General features: G+C 39.4%; 2 protein-coding genes across 6 annotated transcripts in view; both read right to left on the minus strand.

Annotated features, from left to right (window-relative positions):
- The window catches only part of Dgk (diacyl glycerol kinase 1), a 506,799-nt gene that overhangs the window by 463,451 nt on the left and 16,509 nt on the right, over positions 1 to 26,839 (minus strand). The gene's annotated exons all lie outside the window — the stretch shown is intronic.
- Positions 20,961 to 21,566, minus strand: LOC145985253 (uncharacterized). Its single transcript, XM_083119045.1, has one exon. The coding sequence runs from the start codon at positions 21,564 to 21,566 to the stop codon at positions 20,961 to 20,963; it is 606 nt and encodes a 201-aa protein (XP_082975171.1).

The raw sequence follows: 26,839 nt of genomic DNA on the forward strand, positions 1-26,839 counted from the left end.
TGTCCGACTCGTTACCTTCAAGCGTCAAAAGAAGAGAATGCGGAGTAGTCAACTTGGACGGCCAAGAAAATCCAGGCACGCATTGGATATGTTACCACAAAAACGATAATGATAAAGCATTCGTTTTCGATTCTTTCGGAGGTGTTCCACCTACAAATTTAGTTCATTATCTGAAAACAAGCAAAACCTCCATATACTACAACGACGAACGCATTCAAGATTTCGGAGACGTGAACTGCGGTCATCTCTGCCTCTCCGTGCTCGCGTTTCTCTCTAAAATAAATAACCCTACGATCGAGGATTTCCAGAAAGCATTGTGGAACCTCAAACAGCATCACTAGGATGGGTGTGTTCCATCTCACGAGCGAATCTTCAATTTTGAAACTCACGCTGCACGACGACATCGTCTATCCTAAATCCGTGGCTCTGCGTGCATTCTACAGCATGTACCTCATACCCAATGTTACGCAGCACAACAACAAAATTAGCGTCGGAAGCGAACACATCGTCGTCACGCCAGGACAATACAATCTTTCCACTTTGCAAGCTCAATTACCCAAAGGCACGTATCTTTCTCAAAATTCGGTCACGCACAGAGTGGAAATCCTATCCGCGACGGAGACCGTGGACCTGGGCACCATGGGAGAACTTTTAGGTTTCGAGAATGACACCAAACTCGAAGCTGGCATCAAGCACACGGCAGTCAACATTCCTAAATTTCTAGCCATCGAAACTCTGAACGTTCACTGCAACGTGGCGGAAGGCATGATCACGAAATCTTCGGACGGATTACTGGGAAGTCACAAGCAGACGGGAATCATAGCCACTTTCAAACCGAGTTCCGAGTTCATGGAACCGATCATCTACACGCCCTCTTCGCCGATCTATTTTCCAGTATGTCGCAACCGCATAGACGACATAGAGTTGGTGGTGACGAACGAGAAAGGAGACGTGGTGGATTTCGCAGGTGCAACGACCACTGCCATCGTGGAGATCAACGTATAATAAATAACATACATAGTGAAAAAAAAAAAATGGAGCAAATCGAAAGTTACGAATTGCAATCTTTCCCTCCCAACCGTCGCACGTTCGCCAATCTGAACGAGGCAAACAGGGAGATCGAATATGACGTGGACGTAGGGGATGGGTTCATTCATCCTCACAGAGCGGACCTCTACCTTCAATTCGACGTGGTGAAGAAGGAAAGCGGAGACGCGTTTCCCGCAGCAGCAAACTTGATACTCGTAGACAACTTCGTGCCTCACCTGTTCTCGCAGGTGGAGGTGAGGAAACACAACACCGTCATCGACAGAATAGATTATCCAGGCATCACGTCGACGGCAGTGGGAACGTTGATATTATCCAAAACGGACGAAGCGTACTACCAGGCAGGAGGATTCGAAGCCGGGACCAAAATATCGACGACAAGTCACACGGTGCTCTTTCCCATGCGTCTGCTGCCGGGGTTCTTCTCGGACTACAAGGAGATCATGTGGAAGGGAGGACTGCGCGTTACGTTTCGAAGAGCGGCCAACGACAACGACGCACTGATGCGATACGCTACTTTAGGTCCGGACGGCACCACGCCGATAGCCAACACTCTACCCGAAGCAGCAAAGTGCGTCATCCGGAGCATGGAATTGAGAATGCCGGTGGTGGAATACGAAACGAACTACGCCCTCAAGTACAAAGCGGAGATCTTGAAAAGTCCGCAGGTGGTGATTCACTTTCACAGTTACCAGTGCGTACAGAAGGTGGCATCGGGAAGTCACATGGAATTCGACGTGACGACGCAGTTCAACAACATACAGTTCGACATGCCAGATTTCGTCGTAGTGCTCTTTCAGACCGGGCGCAATAACAATCAGGAAAAAGATTCCAGTAAATTCGACGACTGCAAGATCAAGAATGTTTATCTCAAGAATGGACGCAACGAAGTGTTCCCGCGCGAAAATTACAACCTGGACATAACCAAAGATGATTACCTCAAACTTTACGAAGCTTACACGGCTTACAAACGCGTGACCGAGGGAAGCGTGGACATGTACTACACGCCCAGCGAATTCAAAATCCGCAGGCCGATGTTCGTCATCAATACATCTAAGAGGAAGAAGGTTGTGGTCAACGATCGCACCAACATCAAGGTCGTCTGCGAGTTCCACGATGCCTTGCCCGAGGATACTCTGTGCAGCGTCATCCTGGTCGCAGAGAAGTCCTTCGCCTACGACGTGAAGAACGAGAGGGTCACAGAGCAGTTTTAACAGTTTTTTTTAACATCTTTTCTTGCACAAATAAGAAATTTTTTGTACTAGCACAATCAGTTACAATAGCACAATACGAATTTCACTAGTTCAGATCAGTTACAAATGTCAATTTCATTAGTTATCAGTTACAATATCTTTTTTGCACTATAGCACGAGACAATCAGAAAATTTGCACAACAAAATTTGTTGTTGTTTTTACACAAGAAAATTAACAATAAAATTCTTTCTTTTTTTATCGTTTTACATGGTGTCGAAACATCAAAAACACATACACACACACTAGAAAAAAAAGCATGCAACTTTATTTGTAACACACGCACATACATTCTCCATCTTCATCAAGAAAATATTATAATAAACATAATTATTTTTATCTATATCACACAATAAAACTCTATATCCAAAAAATATCACAACATCAAAATAATACTAGAGTCGTTAGTACACGTTGCATGCATTACGGAGGTCCTCTGTAGGGAGTTATGGGGGGGTTAAAAAAAAAAACACGTGAAACTCTACAGAGGCATGACTTTGTTAGCCGTGGCCATTAGAACTGTGTTGGGCACCACGCACCCTCGCGAGGTTATAGGGGCCAGGCATCCTAAAAACGACAATTATTATTTTGTTTGTTTGCTTGCGTCACAATACAGGCGCGCGCGCGCGTGTGTGTGGCACATCGTTCCCCCGAGAGAGGTTTACAAAGGTCACGATATACGGAGTTGGAAAATTACGATATGGCGCATTCGCTCGTTACTGTTGCCAGCCATAAATCTCTCTCTCTCTCTCTCTCTTCATCTTACACCAACGTCGGCATCTCTATTTTTTTTTTTAGTTGTAAGTAAATTGCCAACACACTCTAGTTAATAATGCTACATATTATACACACACACACGCACACACATACTGCGTTGCCATCCACCCATCTCTCTTTCTTTTACGGCAGTACATATTTGTTGCCGGCTCTCCTTGCCCAGTGTGTGCAGGTTGGTAAAAATTGCTTTATGCGCTGTAAGGCAAGCCTCAAGCAAAGTTGCCACCTCCTTGCTTTAGGTTAGGTTAGACCAAAAAAAATCTTGGTGATTTTTTTTTTTCGAGTGAGGAGTTGGCAACGCTGATTTTTACTTGAGGGCGATCAACCGGGTTGATTGCACAAGCAAAATTGCCAGCTCCTTGCTTTAGGTTAGGTTAGAGCAAAAAAGGCTGTGGGTAAGCTGTCGGTTGTTTAACTCTTCCCTTTCTCTTTTTTTTCTTGTAAAAGGCTATGGCAAAAATACCAGTGGGTTGGCAACCTTGCTTTATGCACTGTAAGGCAAGCCTCAAGCAAGGTTGACAGCTCCTTGCTTTTAGGCTAGGTTAGACCCAAAAAAAACCTTGGTGATTTTTTCGAGTGAGGAGTTGGCAACACTGCGAGAAAATACCTCAAGCAAGGTTGCCAGCTCCTTGCTTTAGGTTAGGTTAGACCCAAAAACAAAAACCTTGGTGATTTTTTCGAGTGAGGAGTTGGCAACACTGCTCACCACTTCAGCTCACCACTTGATGGCGTTGAACCCGGGCACTTCCTCTACTTATACGTTTTGCATTTAGCTTGAAACGAAGGGATCACATACTGCCTTACTTAAATGACATTAATTGGCTGAATATGACACGACGCAGAAAACTACATCTGGCCTGTACAATATTCAAAATTCTGCAAACAAAAACACCCACATACTCCACGACAGACTCCAATTTAGACACGACATACACAACTACACGACTCGACACTCTAAGAAACTTAATCTGGACAGATTCTCAAAATCCATATTCCTGTCATCCTTCAAAGCTGCTTCTGCATATTGTTGGAATGCGCTGCCACCAGATGTTACCTCGTGTGCGACATATAACAGCTTTAAAAGGGCAGTAACAAAAGTACTTCTACATGAGCAAGGACAAATCCTCAGTACACATGACTAGATTCAGCATGCTTACGTTGATCAAAACAAAAAATGAGCAGATTCGAACCCAAGATGAACATTTTGATGTGTGTGAATGAGAAAAAAAAATTGTATCTTTTTAGTGTGTTAATTACCGAAATATTTAGAAGTGAAAATGTAATGGAATTCGTATGTTATAGTAGTAATTGTATTTTGTCTGTTTTATTGTAGTAGATTTTGCGGGTTAAGTGGTAGAGCAGCCACAGGCTGAACTTCGCCCATGAATAAAGAAATTCTAATTCTAATTCTAAATCTAATTTCGAGTGTACCTGCTACTGAAGATCTAGTGGAACCTCCAAATGCGACCTGCAACAATCAACCGGTTAGGAGATCACAGAGACCAAGACGACCGCCTGACCGTTATGGGCAAACTCCATGAAACGGAAGTCTCTTCAACCAAAGGGGGGAGAGTGTCGTATGCCGATTGAACTTGAACGCCAGACCTGGTTATTATATGTTGTTCGTCATCAGTCTGTGTATTGCTTCTCTCACGTATGTCTCAAAATCATAGCCGTTCTTCGTGACGAGACTCTTTCATTTATACCAATATGTAAGTTGTTGTACTTGTTCTGTTACTGTGTTCCTGAATTATACACTTTTATTTGTGTTACAAATTATGTCTTATTCTTAACTCCATTTCTTGGATAATCGAAGAACTGAAAGAACCCGAAACTCAACAACTTTCACTATACTTAAATGTATTGCATGCTATGAACCTATAAATGCCGCACAAGCTATTCACTAAACGTTTTTAATGGAAAATTCTTCCACAAACCATTCACGGAAGGTTAGGTTAGGAAAATTTAGAAAAATAAATTTAAACAAAAAAAATGAACTTTCGTATACATATAGAGCCACTTCCCATCCCGTGCAGTGTGTAGCTTACATATACTAGAACATTTAGGACATTCCACATCTTGTCAAACTACCGCGTGGATGCTACACTGACAGGGGGTTACATAACCGAACGCACGGAACATTTGATTCACGTAGTCGACGGCAATGGTGGCACGAGCTATCGTGCAACGGAGATGCATGAATGACGAAAAATACCTTACTTACAGGCCAACCAAGATTCGAAAAAACAATTTCCCCGGCTTCAGAAAGTCCACAAGAACTCAATTCCGTAAGTACTTTCTCGTCTTTTCTCCTGTAAATTTCAAGAAATGTGTCTCCGGCTTATCTAATCGTTACCCAAAATTTTGTCTTGTAGGTAGCAGTCTATTGTTTCAAGACAGGTTCATTGCCATTCTGAGTTTCACTGTCGCGGCCTTCCATGAATGTCTGGCATGTTGAATGCCTTCAGAAGAAGTTAGCGACAGAGCATGGTAATAGCGCCATGCAACGTGGCTCAGGGAATCCAGAACATTCGACTCCTTCCATACCTTGGAGCCATCGTTCGTGAAGCGAGAGGACTGCCCGGATTCCAGATGCGACGAAGTTCCCTTAGCGACAGCACAAGCGGAATAAGTTGATTACACCTGAGTTATTAAGGACTCGAAGGAAGGTCAAAGCGTCGCAGGCTGCTTTCAATTTAAGTAATTTCCTGCGATTACTTTCTCACGGTACACGGAGCGCTACAAAGGCACGCTAAAGACGGAGCAACTCTGTCCTGGAGGAGGCTGGAATACCTGTTTCTGATTTGCCAAAATTTTAAAAGGAACAGGTTGATTTCGTAGAATGGATAAGATGCATACTTCTCCGTACTCTTGCATTATAAGTAGACTTGATTTTTGTTATTTAGCTTTTTTCTGCCATTTTTGCTTAACCGCGCGGACGAAAATGAGTGATGATATGATCAAATTGATGAAGGGACATTCACAAAGAACATCCATGCTCAGGCCGGGATTTGAACCAGAGATCCCTGAAGTCGTAGCGCACTGAACTAACCTCTTCGTCACGGACACTATAAGTAGAGCCCTATCGTCCTAAATGCCTATTTTTTCCTGTGATCAAATTCGTATGCTTTCACTACAGAAGTTGGTTTCATGGCAATACCATAATTATATCTTTAGTGAGTATAATTGCCTATTTCGATTGTTAGTGCATGTAAGTGCCTAAAAAGATTCCAAAATATGGTTAGCACAGCGAGCTAAGTCAGGAACCTCGGGTTGGAATTCATATCATCACTCAACCTCATCGTCGTGATTAGCCCAAAGGGGCAGAAAAGCGACGCTAAATACACAAAATCGAAACAAATCAGATTCAAAAGAGGAACTAAATCCAGTTTCAACGGCGAAAAGTGTGCCTTCATGTCCTTTTTGTTTAAGTTTTTCCACACAGTCCGTTTCAGGGAGCACAGGAAGGTGTTTCCCCTCCTTTTGACGATTATTAGAACTTAACAATAACCATTCAACTGACATGGAAATAAGGATCAACTGCCTCCTTTACATCACCTTTACATGCACATCACAGCACATCGCGCTACCTCGCCAGGGGTTCCGAGTTCGAATCTCGGCCTGGGCATGGATGTTTGTGAGTGTCCTTTCATCAATTTCATCATATCATCACTCATCCTCATCTTCGCAATTAGCCAAAAGTGGCACAAAAGCGAAGTAAAATAAAGCAAATCAATCAATCGACATCACCTTTAATATGCATACTAGGTGACACGCAGAACAGAATTCAACATCCCGAGCCTCAAGAGGAAGCCTGTCCGTCACTGCTTTTTTCTTATATAATCATCTCTGTGGCCCAACACGTTGAACGGTCGGCGTATAATCTCGATACAGAATACTCCACCTTTACTTTCCGATTATAAACAAAGTTCAATTAAGAAAATATACCGGGTGTCCGAGAAGTCTTTGTATGAAAACAAAAATTAACTGTATCCGCTATATGCAACATAGACATGAACAAATGGTACCAAAATGTTCGGAAACTATTCAAGTTTTATTGGCAATAGGAAAGAAATCAATAAATCTCCACGTGAGCACCCTTGGTAGCACGGAGTACATCTAGTCGAAATTCAACTTTTCGCCATGCATTAGCCAACATCAAAGGAAGGATTGATGTGATGACTTGGGTTATCCGTTGTTGCAGAGTTGCAAGATCGGATGCAGGAGTTCTGTAGACATTGTCTTTCACATAACTCCATAGAAAAAATCTAAAGGGGTTATGTCTGGAGATCGTTCAGGCCACGCCGTCGGTCCATCTCGACCAATCCATTTTCCAGGAAATGTCTGTTCAAGGTAGGAACGAACCTCCAGACTCCAATGTGGCGGTGCACCGTCTTGTTGAAAGATAACATCTGGGTGGTATTCTAGCAATTGAGGAACAGCAAACAACTGCAACATGTCGAGATACACTCCAGATGTTACGGTGTCCTCACAGAAAAAGAATGGTTCGATTATTCTGTCATGCAGCAGCGCGCACCAAACGTTCACCTTCGGGTTGCCCATGGTCGACTTCCTCACCTCATGAGGGGGCTCTTTACCCCAGATACGCACGATGTTTGAAACTGTCTCTGCACTGTTTTTTGTGACCTGCTCTCGTGAAACCACAGGACACACTCAGCCTTTTTCTGATTTGTGTACATTTCCGGTTTGCTGGACACTGGCACTGCTACACTACTGCAACGGTACAGAAATTTGAAACAAAAAAAACTTGTATAGTTTCCGAACGTTTTGGTACTATTTTTTCATGTCTATGTTGCATATAGCGGATGCAGTTAATTTTTGTTTTCATACAAACACTTCTCGGACACCCGGTATATAAATGTCTGGCATTTCAATCTTTAGCCAAATATTTGCGTCCTTTTTTGATTAGTTTTCTCCCAGTTTGTGAGGATCTACGCTCTCCACGCCTCAACACAGCTGCATCTATTATTACATTCATATTGGAATCGATCGGTTTCCCCAATGGATATTTAGTAGTCAACTTGCAGCGGGCAAAACATTGTCCTCTGTTTGCATGTATAGGTTTTACCTGCAAAGGGGGAAAAAATCCGTTATTTTTTCAACGATCGCTTACACAGCAGTAAAACACATCCGCAAATGTGCAAATAAAACTAATCTGTATTCTTTGTAAGTAAATCTAACCTAATATCATCTGATTGTAAGGGAAAGTGCTACCTGTTAGATTATAAAGGGTTTTCCAATATGAATGATATGATTTTGAAATGAACTGGCAACTATGCTTCAAATGTTATAACTGTACTAGTTGTCATTTGTGTTTAGTATATTGTGCTGTGACAATTCATCATGGCTAAATACTCGCTTCAAGAACGTTTGGTTATTATCCAAAAAAAAATATGAAAATGGACGTTCTTTTTTGGGCAAAAAATTATCTTCTTAGATGAAGCTCATTTCTGGTTAAGTGGATATGTTAACAAACAAAATTGTCGTTTTTGGTGTAAAAACAATCCACAAGAGATTCACGAGAAGCTCTTGCAATGGCAAAAGGTCACTGTATGGTGGCATCATCGGACCATTTCTTTTTTTTTTCCAAAACGAGGTAGGAGATGCAGTTACAGTGACTGAAGAGCGGTACCGATTGATGTTAACAAATTTTTTTGGTCAAATTTAGTTGAAATTGATTTGGAGGACATGTGGTTCCAACAAAACGGTGCCACATGTCACACTGCTAATGCCACTATCGACGTATTGCAAAAACAGTTTGGTGAAAGGATAATTTCAAGAAATGCAACTGTTAGTTGGCCTCCATGAAGTTGTGATTTAACTCCTTTACATTGCTTTTTGAGGGGTTATTTGAAATCTATAGTCTATGCAAACAGAGCACGAACCATTTATGCATTAAGATTGAACATCGAACGCTGCATTCGTGACATTAGGCCCGAGTTATTGCACAAAGTCATCGAAAATTGGGTTCATCGAATTCACTCGTGTTCACGAAGTCGATGTGGACACTTAATTGATGTGTTATTCAAAACATAATGTAATAAACTATGCTTCAAAATAATATAAAAAGTTTGGTTGTATCTGAAATAGTTTTTATTTTATTTCATTGTAAAATCACATCGTTCTTATTGGAAAACCCTATACATACGCGCATGCGCGAAGGGCTAACAAATACGCAGGGTGAATGCTTACCACACGACAGAGGTATACTATGTAACGTCACGTAAAACGCACTTGGTTCTGGATTTTGTTATTATAATTAAATGTTTGACTTTAAATTAACTTCTTGTGAAGAAGGAAATGGGCGTCCAGTTTCCAAAATTGGCCACGCAACTGAAGCTTTTACAAAAAAAAAGCGTCAACATATTGGGAGTTAACATTCCAAGTAATATAATTACAAAGTAGAAAATAGTCCGAGGATATTTGTGGTTTTGTTTTCTTACTTCACAATAGCCGCTCTCTTATTGTACTTCATCTTTCTATCCAACATTTTAAAAATTGAAACTTGTGAATTTTTCAGCAAAAGCAGCATCAGAAAGCCGCAAATTCCTAAATAACCGAACAAGAAAAATAAGGAGTACTCAGGAATTCAAAAATAAGGCATCACTGAGGCCTCACCTCTTACAAAAAAAAAACAATTAAATCCGTTATTGAATTGGAAACACTGTATGCAAGACTAGGAAGAGCTGCACGCACAGTTGTTAAGGTCGTCAGCGCTACACAAGAGAACAATACTAGCCACGAATCCTCAAGGAATTAGCATAGCATTTCGTTCCATGGCCATTTTGCCTTAGAAGGAATATTTGTTATCCATTTTGAGCCCGCAAGAAGTCAGGTTCTGAGTTGGCGATTTATTTCCTTCATTAATGGATATTGGTTGTTTGTTTTTTTGTTTTTTTTATTATGATTTTTTTGTTATTGTGATTATCATTTGCTCTGAAACAAATATAAAAAGAAAACGAGCAAAGAAGGTCCTTGCTTTCGGCACCAGATATGGCATGTGGTAACTTTGCGATATTTACGATCATTTTCATCTTGGTTAATTTCGATAAGAACAATTGATGGAGTGAGCAAATAAATGAACGAACATAATAAGCTCTTAAATATTACCCAAGCTTCGAACATAGGTTCTTCGGTTTCATAGAGCAGTATGCAAGAAGCACTAGGTCATGGAGGCCCTCAAAATTGAAATAATAATTGCAACAGAAAACCTGATATTAGAGTATTTTAAGAGTTTAGGCAGATGAACGATTCACATCAACCAACAACAATTTCAGCTGTATTGTGTGATATATGGTTTGCCCTAACGATTAAACGTGCTCTTGCCATTATAGTTACACATTTCAGTTTTGCAACACAATCTCGACTCGGCTCGATATGTGCATTCCCTTGTCTCTGTTCTTCATTTTTTCTATTTAGGATATATTGCGTTGCCTCTTTGCCTCTTGGTTAATCCTTGGCGATGAGGATTTATGACCAACTGATGATATGGATGTCATGGGGTAAACATAGAGATACATCCACGCTTTATTCATGGTTCGAACTTAAGACCTCTGGCTTCGAAGCAAGTTCACTCCGCCACGGTTGTCTTCTCATCTATAGTCAACCTTAATTTCAAGAGATAGAAAGTGACGATACTCAATACTCAAGTAAATTGCATAAATAAAGACACACAACATATCTATGTCTAAATAATATGAAAATTAGTAAAAGCCAGTTTTATTCGTTCATTTTAACTTTTACAGTAAGACATTACACGGAATGTAACATATAATATGGTAGTCTGCAAAAATTAAGTCAATAAATAATGCCCGTCATTTAAAAATATTTTGTGTGAAGTGAACAATGTTGTAATCTTGCCACTGAAGTTCCCAGATTCGAATCCCGGACTCAGCATGTAGGGGAAAGGGTGTTCTTTATCAGCATCCTTTCATCAGTTTTATATAATCATCACTCATCTTCATCGTCGTGACAAAAATAACAGAAAACCGACGATAAATAACAAAAATATAAATACAATACAGTGTTCAAAGTCACAATTTTCACATTTTGTATTTTTATTTATTACCTTCTATATAAGTCGCTTTCTCTCATTAGCTTAATTGCAACCTCGAGGAAGATTTCATCCCATTATTTACCACGGTTCAGTAATGCAATTGAGTGAGAAAGGATTACAGCCCTTCCCTGGAAAGTGATGATGAGAATATTACGTATTTCATGAATGCATTTAATTGCAATGGAACTGCATTGAATTAATTATTATGAGACACACACACGAACATAGACCAACACAAAACACTTTATTGTCACACTATATTGACCCCTATAAAAAGGAAAATAATATCCATCACCATAGACATGTGTTGCATTGGATGACAGAATTCATACACACACTTCTAAACGTTACTAAACGTCGACCGGCTGAAGTCTCGGGGAACAAACACTTCCTTCCAAGAAAATCACAGTGTCCACAAAAATTAAGACTGAACGGTTACTAAAGTAATAGAAATGTGCATCCGCAATATCATTATCGTTCTCTATTGTTAAATTTTGTGGTCACAGTATTTTTTTGTAGTTTCGTGATTTTCCAGATCATTTTTCTACCTCTCTAGGTTAATCGTGACGGCGAGGATAAGTGATGAATGGATAAAAGACATAAGCATCACGGAACAAACACAAAACCTATCCATGCATTACGCCTACAGGTAATTCGAACCTATGACCCTAAGTAAGACCCAAAATAGTGAGGGTTAAAGGGTTAAGAGATATTCCCAAGACAATATCCAAAGAATACTGCCACATATGAGGAATGTAAAACATTTTTATTTTATCTTCTCTTGATAACGTCGTTGCCTTGTAAACAAGGGGGGTCCCGAGTTCGATACCCCGTGGAGGCACATTGTGGTTTGGATCTTACTTTAAATTGTATGTCCAGTCCCAATTAGCCTATTTGTGCATAAAAGTGGACTTAAAACTCAAACTAAATAAGAAAAATCAAGAGTAGAGAAGAAACTCATGTCAGGAATTTTGGTATGTTCTTAAGAAGAAACAGGTGTTGGTGCACACACACACTCTCAAAGACAAAGGAAGGAACACCTAAAATTCTTCCAAAAACTACCAAGTTGATGTCTGATGACTCCAAGAGAAAACTTCCAGGAAACAAGTTTACGTGAATATAGCCTACCTACACCTCAGGGTCAGTGACTCACAGTACGGGTGGCCTTATTTGCAACGATCTTCCTCCCCTTCACTGGAGTAATGAAATGTTTCCAACTACATTCCAATCTAACTAAGAGGAGGGAGAGATTTTTTAAAGTTCCCCAGTGTACAAACAAAGCACCACATACCTAGAAAAATATCTACTGCGTTTATATATTCAGTTGAGATGGTGGAGCAACATTTGAGAGAGGCAAATGCCCCAACGTGCCCTTCATGGTAAGCGTCAATAGATAAAACTAATAACTTATCAAGTATGTCCGAAAATATAACCCATTTTACAATTCTGCTTGCCATTGCTTTTCATTTTACTTCGTGTCTTTTCAAAGTTTGTTTCACGCCAGAATTGCTGCTTGAAACGTCACAGTCTGTTCATCCACTGAAAAAAAGTTTCCATTTCAGTGAAAGACAAATTGCACAGGAAAACATTCAACATTCTATCCGACTTTCCTCCGCAGGAGGGAAAACAACCAGTGCCCTTTCTCCCCAAAACAGTTTGGCAAACTGATAGCTCGACGCACTCGTAATAAATTCCCATTCCTCTGCACTGAAGCAAAACGGAGAAACATTACAATTTTTCATCTGCCCGGCTCATCCTACTCAGCCATTTAGAACTGAGTAGGCGCGAGGAATTCATTTCTTCTTGCACACATTTCCGCCTTCGCACACAGCTATTCCTCCACTTCTTCTGTTTTTACTGCAAGCAACATCTTAGTTTTCGATGTTGTACACGTTATTCCTTTTCCCTCTTCCTTTAAAGCATACAATTTTCGCGCGCCAGAAAAGACCGGTCCAATTTGTGAAGCAAATGTGCTCGTTTCTTCTCCTCTTTCTTTTCTTTCGGGACAGGAAAAGTGGCCTCGCCCGCAATTCGTCTTCTAGCCAGTTGTAAGTTGTTGGAAATGTCGTGACGCCGAGTTACCTATACAAGGCTTTTCACGGTGTTGTGTGCCTGGAAGTTACATGATGTTTCCCAGAGCTAAAGAAAGAAACTTGGAGGAACGTGGGACAATTTAGATACTGATGGTTCGAATCGGTTGTTCTGATGGGTGTGTTTTTCTCGGGAATCTTTGCAATTTGCTACGACTCTGTGATATCACATCTTTTATCATATTTATATAGTTCAGTATTACCTGTGTCACACTTGCTTTACGACCCTGCGTGGTGATTATCTTCATAATTGCATCCCGTAATTTAATTTATTAATAAGGAATATTATGTGTCATTTGCTTAGCTGAAAGCACGAGAACATAATGGATTCTGAAGAAGTAGCTTTCATGTTTGTCACTAAGATTCGAGTGGAGTGGTTAGAACAGAGCTACGATGCCAGGGGTTCCGGGATCGAATCTCTGCCTGGGCAGGGGTGTAGGTACTTTGCGAGTGACACTTCTTCAATTTCATATCACTCATCCCCATCGCGATGTGTCGAAGTTGCACAAAAGCGACGCTAATCAAAAATCAAAGCAAACCAAGATAAGACTCCAAAATTTGATACTTAGCCTTGTCCCCAGGATCGAATATAGCTTTTATATTTTACACTTACCACAGAGTGGTATAAACAATACTGAGTACAAGAATTTTCACTAGTGCCACACACTGAAATTTATTAATTCCATGAGTTTAGAACAAGAGTTGATAGGAAACTTGTCACGAGATTATTCTAGCAAACTTTTGTGGCGCTTCAATGCAGGAGTTATGGATTCAATCCTGGATAAGACATGACCTTGTTCATGGCTAATCATATATTTGTTTATGTTCATCTTAAAGGTTCGCATAACCAGTTTTTGTAGATTCAAAATAACTGTATTCGTATATTATTTTGCATTACATATTTGTTATATCAGTGTATCATTCATTGTCGTCGTTGATGTTCACCCAGACTTGCGAACAAGTTCCATTTACAACATAGAAAATTGAGTCATTCTTCTAGGTTGTGTTTAAATGTCACACATTGCACTGTAAACTTGGTGGCACACTATATATTGGTGTATATTTATTGGTGAGTTTTTACATTTACATTACATTAAACAACTTCGAGTTAATTCTCGACAGGGTACAATTGGTCAAAGCCCCATGCAACCTTAGTGTCAACGTTCAATTACAAATTCGAATATTATTTTGTGGCATTAACAGAAGACAATTACTTTGTACACAAGAATAAGTGACAATGACAAATAACCAGACTTAAAAATTTAGGAAAATGGTTCAAAGATGTTTCGGCACTTGCTTTATTTCAAGCATTCAATTATCAAGAAGGCACATCTTTTAAGAGGAACTTGCGTAGATTTATAGACTTTTACGTTCAAGCAATTTTGATAGGCAAGGTAAATGTACGCTTAAATTAATTATATGCATTTACGCTAAGTGGAATTTGCGTTCGAAAGCTGGAATTAATCTGCACGGCTTGGTCAACATAAATTTGCAACATTTTAATATTCTCGTACATCAGGCACAAGACTCAAAGACATATTTTCCCTGTTTTACCTAATGGCAAAGGCATGAGCATATGCCTACACAAAAATTAGCATAGCGCTACTGAAAATATGGAAAAATAAAATAGGACACAAAAAAATTGACATATTTTAGCACGATACCTTTTTTTATATAGTTGATACTCAAAAAGGTAATATGGATTTGAGTTCAAGTCGCGTACTGAGAAAATGTTTGCTTTTGTCGGTTTTTTTTTGGAGATATCCTATGCAAGGAACAGGACGATGTTCTGATGAATGTGCGTGGTCCCATCGAATCAATGCGCCTTGACTCGCAAAAAAACTCAACTTGCCACGTATTCGTATATTATCGGAGTAGTTTCATGTCAGTGCGGACGATATTTGTCCTACGGAAACATTCCTTCCTACTCTACTCTCCTTGCTACTGTACAGATAGTCTGCTGTTACAAGGCACATATCGTACTGAAGTAAAACCGGATGTGAAGTCGGAGGAGAAATAGAAATCGTAGACGTAGTTCAAAATGGAGTTTTGTGGTCTTTTTGCATTTTGGACCTCCTCCTCCCTCTCCCTCTGTATATGTGGGGGGGATTTCTTGTTTTGTTGAGTAAGAGGGATAGTAGACGAAGTATGATTTATTCCTGCCATCTGGCGGAAAATTCCGGAAACTAATCAGTTGTTTACGTTAGTTTGGGAGCGCTGCGTCGGTGACGGAAGCCGCACGGCTGATTTAGTAGTAACCAGTGGTGGGGATTCGGGGGGAGTTGGGGAGGGCAGTTGCCCCTATTTTTTCTACTTTTGCCCCTGATCAATGCTAAGTCTTGTCTATAAAGAAAAGTATACTGCCCTTGCCCCCCAGTTTTGGCACCCAACTTCCGCTACTGGTAGTAACTAATAATATAATTGAGACGTTTGATAATTAAATTCATTCAATAGCTTCCTTGAGGAGCGAATGCAATAATCCAGTCGTTTAACTTGACAAACAAGGACTGATTTCTTTCTAATATTTTTTAACTTAAATACTTTGTAGACCTCTGTATGTTGTTGTGTCAATATTTTCTCATTCGTGAATTTTAATAACACGGTGAAACGAAACAAAGTTTATCTTCCACCAGAATTACTTCAAAAACATTGTGGGGGAAAGTTTGTTGTAGAAGTCAAAACATGGTTCGTATATAAACAAAATGTGCTTGTGGAATCTCATGGGCTGGGAAAAGTTGCAGCTGTTACGGAAGACAAATGTAAAGATAAACAATACTCCGTGTACAAGGCTTGTTTCCACATTCTTCTTATCAAAAGAAACGTTCCGGCATATCCTCGGTGTTCAGTTATTTCTATAAAACGTAGTAATAAAGTTATATGTACTTAGTGAAAACAAGGATTTTTGTGTGTGTGTGTGTGTGTGTGTGTGTGTGTGTGTGTGTGTGTGTGTGTGTGTGTGTGTGTGTGTAGGGGGGGTGACAACATAAAATTTGAATATTTTTGTCACCGGTATGATATATTGTGTAGAAGGCAAACTCGTATCTAACATTAATTCCGCTAATTACAATCCCTGAAAAATATAGGAAACTGTTCATTCATGTTGAAGAACTGCATCCAACTCTATGTAAATTTCTCACAAAGAAACTGTAGTCCCTCCACACACCAAACTGTTGATATATGGATGAAAAAGAACTAGAAATAGAAAAAGAAACAATGAAGAAAGCAGAAGATTTATATGAAAAATTGGGAGAAAAAGCAGAATCACATTCGCTCCTTTTTCAACTAATAACTACTTATTCAGTTGATTAACTTCAGCTCCTGCCTTTACTAGCTCTTTTATTATTTCAACTCCTGCTCCTCCTATTTTGCACGCAGAGTGCAGTGGCGTACGTCCACTGAGAGGTTGATAAGAAGGTATACTCAAAAAGATTTAGCGGATAAAGTTGGTTTCACCCTCAAGGAAATGAACTCAAAGTCAAAATACACTTTGCCGTTTGCAATATTTGCCGGGTCTTGGCGGTAAACTTTAGAAAAGGTTGCATTTTTCCAGGTTAACGAGGCTTTGTAATCTGGACACAGAGCCAGTGTAATTCTCTGTGGGGATTTATTTTGTGTCGTTCATATATTTACGATTCCCTTCATCGGTTTCATTTTATCACCATTCGTTCTCATCGTTTCGATTAGCCAAAAATGGAAGAAGGGGGACGTAAAACAAAATCAACAATACGCTACCCCTCTCCGCCCCGAATACCCTAACAGTACAAATAAGCGACGTTAATTAAATAAACCACTTATACAACATTAAAAAAAAAGGCTGTCGTTACTGAATTTATCAAATGATGATGATCTAATTGCCAGCAAATTCCACAAACTTTTTTTCGAAAACTTCTGTTCGAACAAATTGGATGACTATGAGGCGTCATTTCATTACTCAATCTTGCCGTTTTATTTTCCAAAGAATGTGGATTAGAAAAAATAATCTGCAACTGTAATTACACATTGTGGGCACCCTCCTTTTCATTTACGTCTGGAATGTGTGGCGACGAAAGTTTTCGACACTGCCATTCTAAATATTCTTACACAATTATTTCGGCATCTCAGACAAAATCAGAACAAATATAGAATTGAAAATACAGCAAGTTTCATATCGATTTTTTAGAACGCATATGTGGTACGTACAAAGTATTTATGGTTTCATTTTGAGGATGTCTAATTTTTGTGGCAATTATTGTGTACCAGTCCACAATCAACAATTTTGTTTAGTTACACCTTAGACAGTAACAATATAATGGTTAGGCTTTGCAAAATAATAATGTTTCAGTTTGAGAACATTTCGAGGAAGATTTCAAGCGCGATAGCTCCTACCCTGTAAATATGACATTATCAAAATGGTCATTATACTCATCACATTTGATGGGAAACCTTTTACAAATTCTGGTGAAATCTTCCTAGAAGAAGATAAAGAATATCGTGCAAAAAGAATAATCTTTCTGGAAAAAAAAATGGGGACGTAGTATAGTGGTGTTGGGATTGATCTCTGACCTGAAATATTTTCACCTCCTCCAAAATTTGTTATTTATCACTTGTGTTTGTGTTTTTGATGTTTTATTCACTACCACGAGTACTACAAGTAACAAATATATTATGGTATATATCGCAATGCACACCGGAGCTGCTTTTGCATAAAACGTCCGAGCAACCAAACTGTTCGCGCGCTCTCGCCTGACTGGCGCAACGTTCTTACTGGCGTGCGTATAAAGAAAACAAATGCATGTTGCTATGCGCGCTAAGCGCTGTGTTCTTGATGTGATATTTCAAAGTTAAATAAACACATGATTATCATACATTCTTCCCCCTCTTGGTCGTACAATAGACCAAAATAATATTATACTGTACTTCTCTGACGTGATTAAACTTGATCACTTAATAACTGCAAATTGTTATATTGACACTAAACTGCACTAAACACTAAACTATTGTTCAAAATCATCTTCGATGGGAAGTGGTACAATCTTGACGACTGGTCTTCTGTATACACCTCCTTTAGTCTTGACGTCGACGACGCGTACAAGTCCATCCTTACCAGGATATACTGCTTCGATGATGCCGAGATTCCAAACAAGGGGAGGAAGTCTTTCATCCTTCAGTATCACAACGGTACCTGCTTGAATCTTCTGCTGACGAGTCCACTTGGATCTCTGCTGTAATCCATGTAAATATTCTCTCGACCAACGATGCCACAATTGTTGGTGAAACTGCTGAATTCTCTGCCATCTGGTCAGTCTGTTGACTGGTAATTCGGAGATGTCTGGCTCGGGTAACGAGGATAAAGGATGACCTATGAGGAAATGACCAGGTGTAAGTGGGATTGGATCTGTTGGATCTTGTGAGATTACAGAAATGGGTCTTGAATTTAAACACGCTTCTATCTGGCACAATAATGTTGTCAATTCTTCGAATGTTATCGATGACTTGCCTACTATTCTTACCAAATGATGTTTCATTGATTTAACTGCTGCCTCAGCGAGTCCTGAAAAATGTGGTGATCCAGGTTGCATAAAGTGCCATTGTAGACCTTCTAGTGATAAGTAGTCCTGTAATTTCTTATTAAATGCTTCTGATTGAAATAGTCGTAAAAGTTCTTGTAACTCTTTGTTCGCGCCAACAAAGTTGGTTCCATTGTCACTGTATATATTACTACTCTTCCCTCTTCGTGATGTGAAACGTCTAAGTGTAGCAATAAAAGCCTTGGAGGTGAGATTGCTGACTGCTTCTAAATGTATCGCTCTTGTTGATAAACAAATGAATACGGCGACGTAGCATTTGGTAACTGTTTTGCTTCTTACGGTTCTTGTTTTGACATGTATTGGAACAGCGTAATCTACAGCCACATTGGTAAATGGTCTTGATGGTTGAACGCGAGGTGCAGGTAATTGTCCCATCAATTGCGACGAAGTTGTGCGTTTTAGCTTAAAACAGATTATGCATTTATGTAGTATTTTCTTAACTACTTGTTTGCCACGTGGAATCCAATATTTGTCTCTTAAAGAACTTACTAATATCTGTGGTCCTGCATGTAGAAGTCTTTTGTGCTCTGCTTCGACAATCAATTTTGTAAAGTTACTTTTTGGTGGTAATATCATCTGATGCTTGCTGTCAAATGATGATAATTGACTGTTATCCAGACGTCCTCCAACTCTTAGCATCTGATCTTTGTCTAAGAATGGATACAATGTTTTCAAATAACTTTTATTTGAAAGTTCGTGGTTCGAGTTAAGTTCTTCGATTTCCTTTGAATAGAACGCTTGTTGTGCAATTTGTATACAAGTGTGTAATGCACGTTGCACTTCATTGGGTTTGAGATGCCCAATCATTCTCTCATGAGAGTTCTTGAGATTGTAAATAAACCGTTGACAATATGCCACGACTCTTATTAATTTAGACAATTTTGAAAATTTGTCAATGATGTGAGTCTCTTTGCTCTGTATGAACAATGATAATGTTGATATTCGTCTCATTTCTGGCGCTTCATTTTCAAGCTTTATTGATGAATGAGGCCACCAATTTGAATTCTCTTTCAACCATTCGGGTCCTTGCCACCATAATGGACACTGTTTCATGATGCTTGCATCAACACCTCTTGATATTAAATCAGCTGGATTATAGTTTGAAGGTACATGTCTCCAATTACTGATTTCTGTTAAATCCTGAATTCTAGAAACTCTGTTTCCTACAAATGTTTTCCATTTTGCAGGTGATGCTGATATCCAGGACAGAACAATTTGAGAATCTGTCCATAAATGTGTGCTTTCAATTTGCAAATGCAATGCGGGCATTGCCTTATGCACGAGTTCTGCTAAAAGTAATGCTGCACAAAGTTCTAGTCTGGGTAATGTTACTTTCTTTATTGGAGCTACGCGTGACTTTGAACATAGAAGTTTTACTGAAACTTGACCTTGCTGATTGATGGAACGAATATATAAGCATGCACCATATGCTTTTTCACTTGCATCTGAAAAGCCATGCAATTGTATTTGTGTCACGTTACCTTCTTGTAGTACAAATCTTTCGACGTTTATTTCATTGATGAGTGGAAGTTGCACTTGCAGTTTCTGCCATTCAGTTATTAATTCTGGTGACAGCTCTTGATCCCAATCAACTTCTTTCTGCCAAAGACGTTGAAGAAACATTTTGTATTTGATGACTATTGGACTAACAAGCCCTAATGGATCGAAAATGGATGAAATGACGCCTGTTATTTGACGCTTAGTGTAAATGCTGACTGTTGTAGAACTAGAGGTAAATTTACTGCTAACGATGAATTTGTCTTCTACAGGATTCCAAGAAATTCCTAGTGTGTTCACTCCTTTTTGCGAATGTAATTGGACTGGAAAGTTATCTTCTCTGTATTCTGGTTGAATTGATCTTAATAACTCAGCGTTATTACAACACCATTTGCGTAATACGAATCCTCCTTTAGCTAGTAACTCGATGAGTTCGGTTTGCAATTGTGTCGCTTGTTATACGTTTTGAGATCCACTAGCTAAATTGTCAACATAAAAGCTCTCTGCTAAAATGTTCGTGGCTTGAGGATAATTAAAACTTTCTTCTTGTGCTAGCTGCTGCATACAGCGTGTTGCTAAAAATGATGCTGGTGCTGTCCCATACGTGAGAGTCTGTAATTCAAATATTTTGATCTCTTCGTTTGGCGTGCCTCTTCATAAGATTCTCTGCAACGGAGTATCATCTTGATGTACTTGTATTATTCTATACATTTTTTCGATGTCTGCCGTGAAAGCGATTGGATATGTTCTAAATCTTAAGACTATGGACATCAAATCAGGTTGAATGGTTGGTCCAATCATGAGAATATCATTCAATGATTTTCCGTTGTCTGTCTTGGCGGACGCGTTGAATACGACACGTACCCTTGATGTAGAATTGATAGGTTTTACTACAGCATGATGAGGCATGTAATACGTGACTCCTTCTGAGGTGTTACGTTCCTCTTCAACTTGTTTCATGTGTCCAAGTTCTTCATATTCATGCATAAATTTTACGTAATCTTGACGTAATTCTGGTTCACGTTGCAATTTCGCTTCAAGTTGATGAAACCTGATTGAAGCTAGGTTGTGTGATTGTCCTAATGTTTCTTTAGCCTCCTTGAATGGCAAATGTACCGTGAAACGCCCTGTATGGTCACGAGTGGTGTGGTTTACAAAGTGCTGTTCGCATACCATTTCTTCTCTTGTTGTCACCGATGTTCCTAATTCTTCAAGCTCCCAAAAAGCTCTTATCTGCCTATTTAGATTGTCATCTGTCATTGTGAAACATGAAGTAACCGATGTATTGGCGTTACATTGTTGTGGGATGCGTCCTGATAGAATGAAGCCCAATTGCGTGTCTTGAAGTACTGGGAAGTTCTTTGGGTGAGTCATACGTTCTGACTTCAATATTAGAAAGAAAACATCTGCACCTAACAATAACTGTATTTTGCCTGGAATAGCAAACGTAGGATCTGCTAATGTGATATTTTTTGGAATGTTCCATTCTTCATACGGAACCTTTTCTGTAGGTAAATTGCCCGTGATGGTTGGCAACACTGCACATTCTATGGTTGTAGAAAAATCGTTTATTGTGGATTGCAAACATACTTCAACACTTGATCTGGTTTCTGATGTAACACCGTTTATTCCTCTTATTGGAACGACCCTTCTTTGTTTCGCGAGCCCTAGTTGTTGAACCATATCTGAAGTTACGAAATTCGATTGAGAGGCACTGTCTAATAACCCTCTACATTTTACCCATCTTCCTGTTCGATCTTTCAGTTTAACTAACACAGTTGCTAGCAAAACTTGTGACTGATGTTTTCCCTTTATTGTGCAATACGAACCTTGCGGTGAAGGAAATTCATTCTGATTGTACTGAGTTGTGTTAGAAGGCTCTGAGTTATCAGAACGAGAATCTGATTGTTGCGATCTTCTTGACGCTTCTGTTGCGCGATCTACGTGCAATAAGGTGTTGTGGTTCTTTCGGCATTTTCTACATGAGCTTGATTTACATACGCTTGAAAAATGTCCTTTCTTTAAACAATTTGTACAGATATTGTTGTCTCGCAAACATTGATATTTCTGCACTTGATTTGCATTAATGAAGTCTTTACATTTGTAAATAGCATGTGACAGTTTACAAAATGGACACGTTGGAGACGACGTAGTGACGTATGCTCTTGTGAATTTGTCTTGCTTTGCATTAACATACGATTTTTTGCCTGCTTGTTTGTTATCAGAAGTTGAATTAACCGTATTTTTGATGGATTCTAACGCTTGGCATCTTTTTTCTAAAAATGACAAAAAGTCCTTCAAAGTGGGAAACGAAGATTCTGTGCATTGTAATTCCCATGCCTTTCTTGTTGTAACGTCTACTTGTGAAACGAAATGTTGCGTAAGAATCATGTCTTCTAACGACGCGTCTGTTTGTATCGCTCGAAGTGCATTTAGATTACTCGTTGCTGTATTGACGAATTCCCTGAGTTCTGTTGCATTTTCTTTATGCACGGGTTTAATGTGAAGGATTTCATCTACATACGAAGCTGCAATCAACCTTTTGTTCGAATATCTTTCTAATAACAGCTCCCATGCAACCTTGTAATTTGCTTCGCTGATCTGAAGATTTTCAATGAGACGCAACGCTTCCCCCTTGAGCGAAGTGCGCAGATACTGAAACTTCTGTATTTGCGGAATGTCTTTGTTGTCATGAATAAGCGAACGAAACGTGTCTTCATACGCCAGCCAATGCTTATAATTCCCCTCAAAAGTAGGTAAATGCACGGTTGGAAGTTTCAAGTGTGAACTCGAAGCCGACGTTGTATTGTTTTGCAGCTTTGCTGTGTTATCGAGTTCGTGATCTTTAATGATTGTTCTCATTGTTGACTTAAGGGAAAAATACAGCTGTTCTATTTCCGCCCATACCTCTTCCTGACAAGAATCAGTAGACAAGATGTCTATCTTTTGCTGCACGTCTTGAATCTTTTCCCATATTGTTTCTAAGTGCTGTAAACGGGTGCATATTTCCTCTACGTTACCATGTTCAATGTCAAAGGCACGTATAAATGTTTGCATTCTTGTCATCTGTCCCTTTTGAGTTCCCCTTTGCTTTACTAACGATTGTAATTCTTCCATTGTTGTGCGTGTTTATTACGGGATACAAGGAAAACAAGGAATTGAAATTGACGTAAAAAGAGCCAGACATAAACAATGAGCATGCAACTGACCTGCTTGTTGCCAAGTCGCTGAAGTGTTTTCTGCGGCGCTCTACGATGCTGTGTGAAGCGATGCTTTCCGGGTGTTGCTTGTGGTCGATGCGGCAACGCTGCTGGATGAAACTGCGTAATCAGTGAAGTCTGCTGAATGATCGTTGCACAATCAACTTGTACATACGCGATAATGTTTTTGCACTGATTCGTATCACTATGCGGCTCGACGGAGGACCATATGTTTGTGTTTTTGATGTTTTATTCACTACCACGAGTACTACAAATAACAAATATATTATGGTATATATCGCAATGCACACCGGAGCTGCTTTTGCATAAAACGTCCGAGCAGCCACACTGTTCGCGCACTCTCGCCTGACTGGCGCAACGTTCTTACTGGCGTGCGTATAAAGAAAACAAATGCATGTTGCTATGCGCGCTAAGCGCTGTGTTCTTGATGTGATATTTCAAAGTTAAATAAACACATGATTATCATACAACTTGTTAAGTGTAAATCATTTGATGAAAGTTAAAAACATTTTTACATAATTAGGTAATGCCCTGCACTTACATTTCTGAATGTCAGTATTCCTACGGTACGAAATAAAATCGTAAATAGTTTATTAATAAAGTATTGTTTTGTTCCGAAGAGCGAATGGGGGGGTGGTAATATACCTGTATTCCTCCATTAGGTTATAATGAAACCTACATTTTACTGTTTACCTTTATAGTTAAACTGAAAATATAGAAAGATAAGCAGCAGTAAAAATGTAAGTTTTTTTTGTTACAGCTTAAATAAACAAAGTTTCTTTTCCGCCACCCTGTTTTGGGTTTTCTAACATTAATTATGTACATTTATTAACAACAAAACTATATCTTACTGCATAATCAAATATAAGGAGAAACCCAAACATACAGTATGTACTATACACAATGTAGAACTTGGTCAAATTCAAAATATCTGTGGATTCTTTTTGGAAGCTGGGGGTTTAATGCTACGTATGAAAATGAGCGTTAGGTGCATTGTATTCTTCTACGCATGTGGCTGAACAATGGATACGTGAAAAAGCCTTCCCTGTAACGTCAGACTCTCTTGTAACCAGTGGCGAAGCGTAGAGTTCCTAGCAGGGTAGGCACAAAAGTGCGATAATTTCCATTAGTTGATTAAATCTGTAAAAAAAAAATAATAAAATAAAAAATGGAGGGGGGGGGGCTATGTCATGGAGAGTGGTTCAATGTCTCTCCAGGCCGCTTCTTTACTTGCCAGTGGCGTGACGTTTTCAAAAGTGTTGTTACCGGCCATCAGTACGATAATTATGTCCTAGACGTTCTCCTCCCGCCCACCAGATGTCATCGATCTAGATTTTTGTTAATCTCGGGTTTTTTATTTGTTTGTATTTTTTCAACCCCTGATTTATGCACACACCTCCAAAAAGAACTACCAATCATGAGACATCGCGAAAATCCAACGAATAGTGCTTGAGCCCTGTTGTCAATTCTTCACCACTTTTTTTCTAAATTTATTTATTTATTTTGCAATTGAGGTGAAAAGGTCTAGAAGAACGCCATAATTTTCTGGTCAGTCTGACGTTTGTGCCGTGAGCAGACGACAGAATTCCGCACTTTCAGCGACTGTCAGTTTGGTACGTTCTACTGCTGCCAACTTAGTTTTTTTAGCAAGACTTCCTCGCACCGAGGAAAACACCATTGTTATCTGTTGTCTAACTAAATGAATGGTTGTAGTTACTTCCAGTCTTGGCTTTCTAGATAAATGAATTTCTGACACCTGTACGTGCAAGTAAACATAATTTAAATTTTGATTTTCGTCTCATTTGTTCTGTTCTATGCTAATCGTGACGATGAGAATGTATGGAAAATGAATTAAAGATGATCACCACAATTAGGTCACCTGGCTTCGTAACGTGTTAGGATGACCACTACGGGGCTTTCAAGAAAAAACATAAGTAAAGGTGACCTCTCTCATTCAGTGTGTATACTTGGCATCCTAGTTTGTTCTACCCCTTGTGTTAGTAGACACATTTACGTGATAATAGAACATAGGATCCCAGTTTGGGACCCGGCAACACGATAGGTTACTATATAACATATAAACAGGTTATAATAAATGTAGTTGCTTGAGAGAATAGAATCCCAATTTTTAGGCGCAATTTAGCTCTTTTCTGCCAATCCAATGTGACAACACTGGTCTGTTCCGCAAGACCTGAGACAGACATGGCCCGCGCAATAACCCCATAACACTCTTTGTCCTAAACCCAAAAAAAGTCTTCCCTTGCATTGTACTCTGATTGACCGTCCTCTTCTCTTGTTATCCCTTCAGGGTAAACGAAACTGCCTACCTCTTCGCTTGTGTCTGCTGCATAAAAAAAATGTCTGCTTGTAATATCTATTCGACGACAGTGTTAACGCATTAGATAACGTTTCAATAACTTTTTTTCTTTAATATTTTGCTGTCACTTGCCACTGCTACTTGCAAAGGAAAATATAGTTGAAAACATTTTAGAAATGATTGTTATGAGAAGGAAACATGAAAGACCAAAAGTGGGTCCTACCTTACCGATGATTACATCTTCACTCAATTAAGAACTCGATTGTCCTTGTTGTTCTTGCATTTCAGTCCAGCACTTCTTGCATAAATCTGATCGCTGCACACGACACGAATCACAAACAAAGCTCTACCGCCACGAAATTCGCCCTCCGAACCACGCTCCCTTCTAGCATCTTGAGCAGGAGGCAAGTTTTCACAGACAGGGAACAAACGAGGGAATCCCCGTTCACGATAAAAATAAATTATTCTATTTCCAGTGAAAGTAAAACTACTTTGTAAATATAAGGCGTAATTTTAATTTACATAATTTGGTACGAAGACTTACTTTACAAATATAAGTTCTTTAGACTTTCTGTTTACGCTACAGTGTTGGGTGAATCGACAAGACCATCAGCACTCTGACCAGAAAACAAAGTCAGAACTACAGTACTCCGTAATTTTCAATTTCACTTACACTTGTCGATGAACGGAAGGAAAACTTAAGTTTCGTACAAAATATGGAGAATGTACAATGAAATAGAAATATCTCTGCACGAACACAGGCTAATGTTTATAAAAAATGCTGGTACACCACAAATTTCCAACTCTGGCGGAAATGCATTGTTGCTGATATTCTGTTCGTCCTAGTGGGTAACACCGCGAGGCTGGCCTCACGAGCACGTTGTAAGCATACGTACAGTACTCGTAAGATTAGGCTTCCCGCATATACGAGCGTACGACGGAATGTGAAGAGAAGAGGCCCCAGCAAATGTGCCTCACTCCGTGCAAAGTTCGTA

Source organism: Lepisma saccharinum, chromosome 1 (assembly GCF_977018435.1).
Source record: "Lepisma saccharinum chromosome 1, izLepSacc3.1, whole genome shotgun sequence".
Taxonomy (NCBI): Eukaryota; Metazoa; Arthropoda; class Insecta; order Zygentoma; family Lepismatidae; genus Lepisma; species Lepisma saccharinum.

Bases quoted from the DNA above. Each gene is read 5' to 3' on its own strand.
- LOC145985253 (XM_083119045.1), bottom strand. From the start codon at position 21,566: ATGACAGATGACAATCTAAATAGGCAGATAAGAGCTTTTTGGGAGCTT.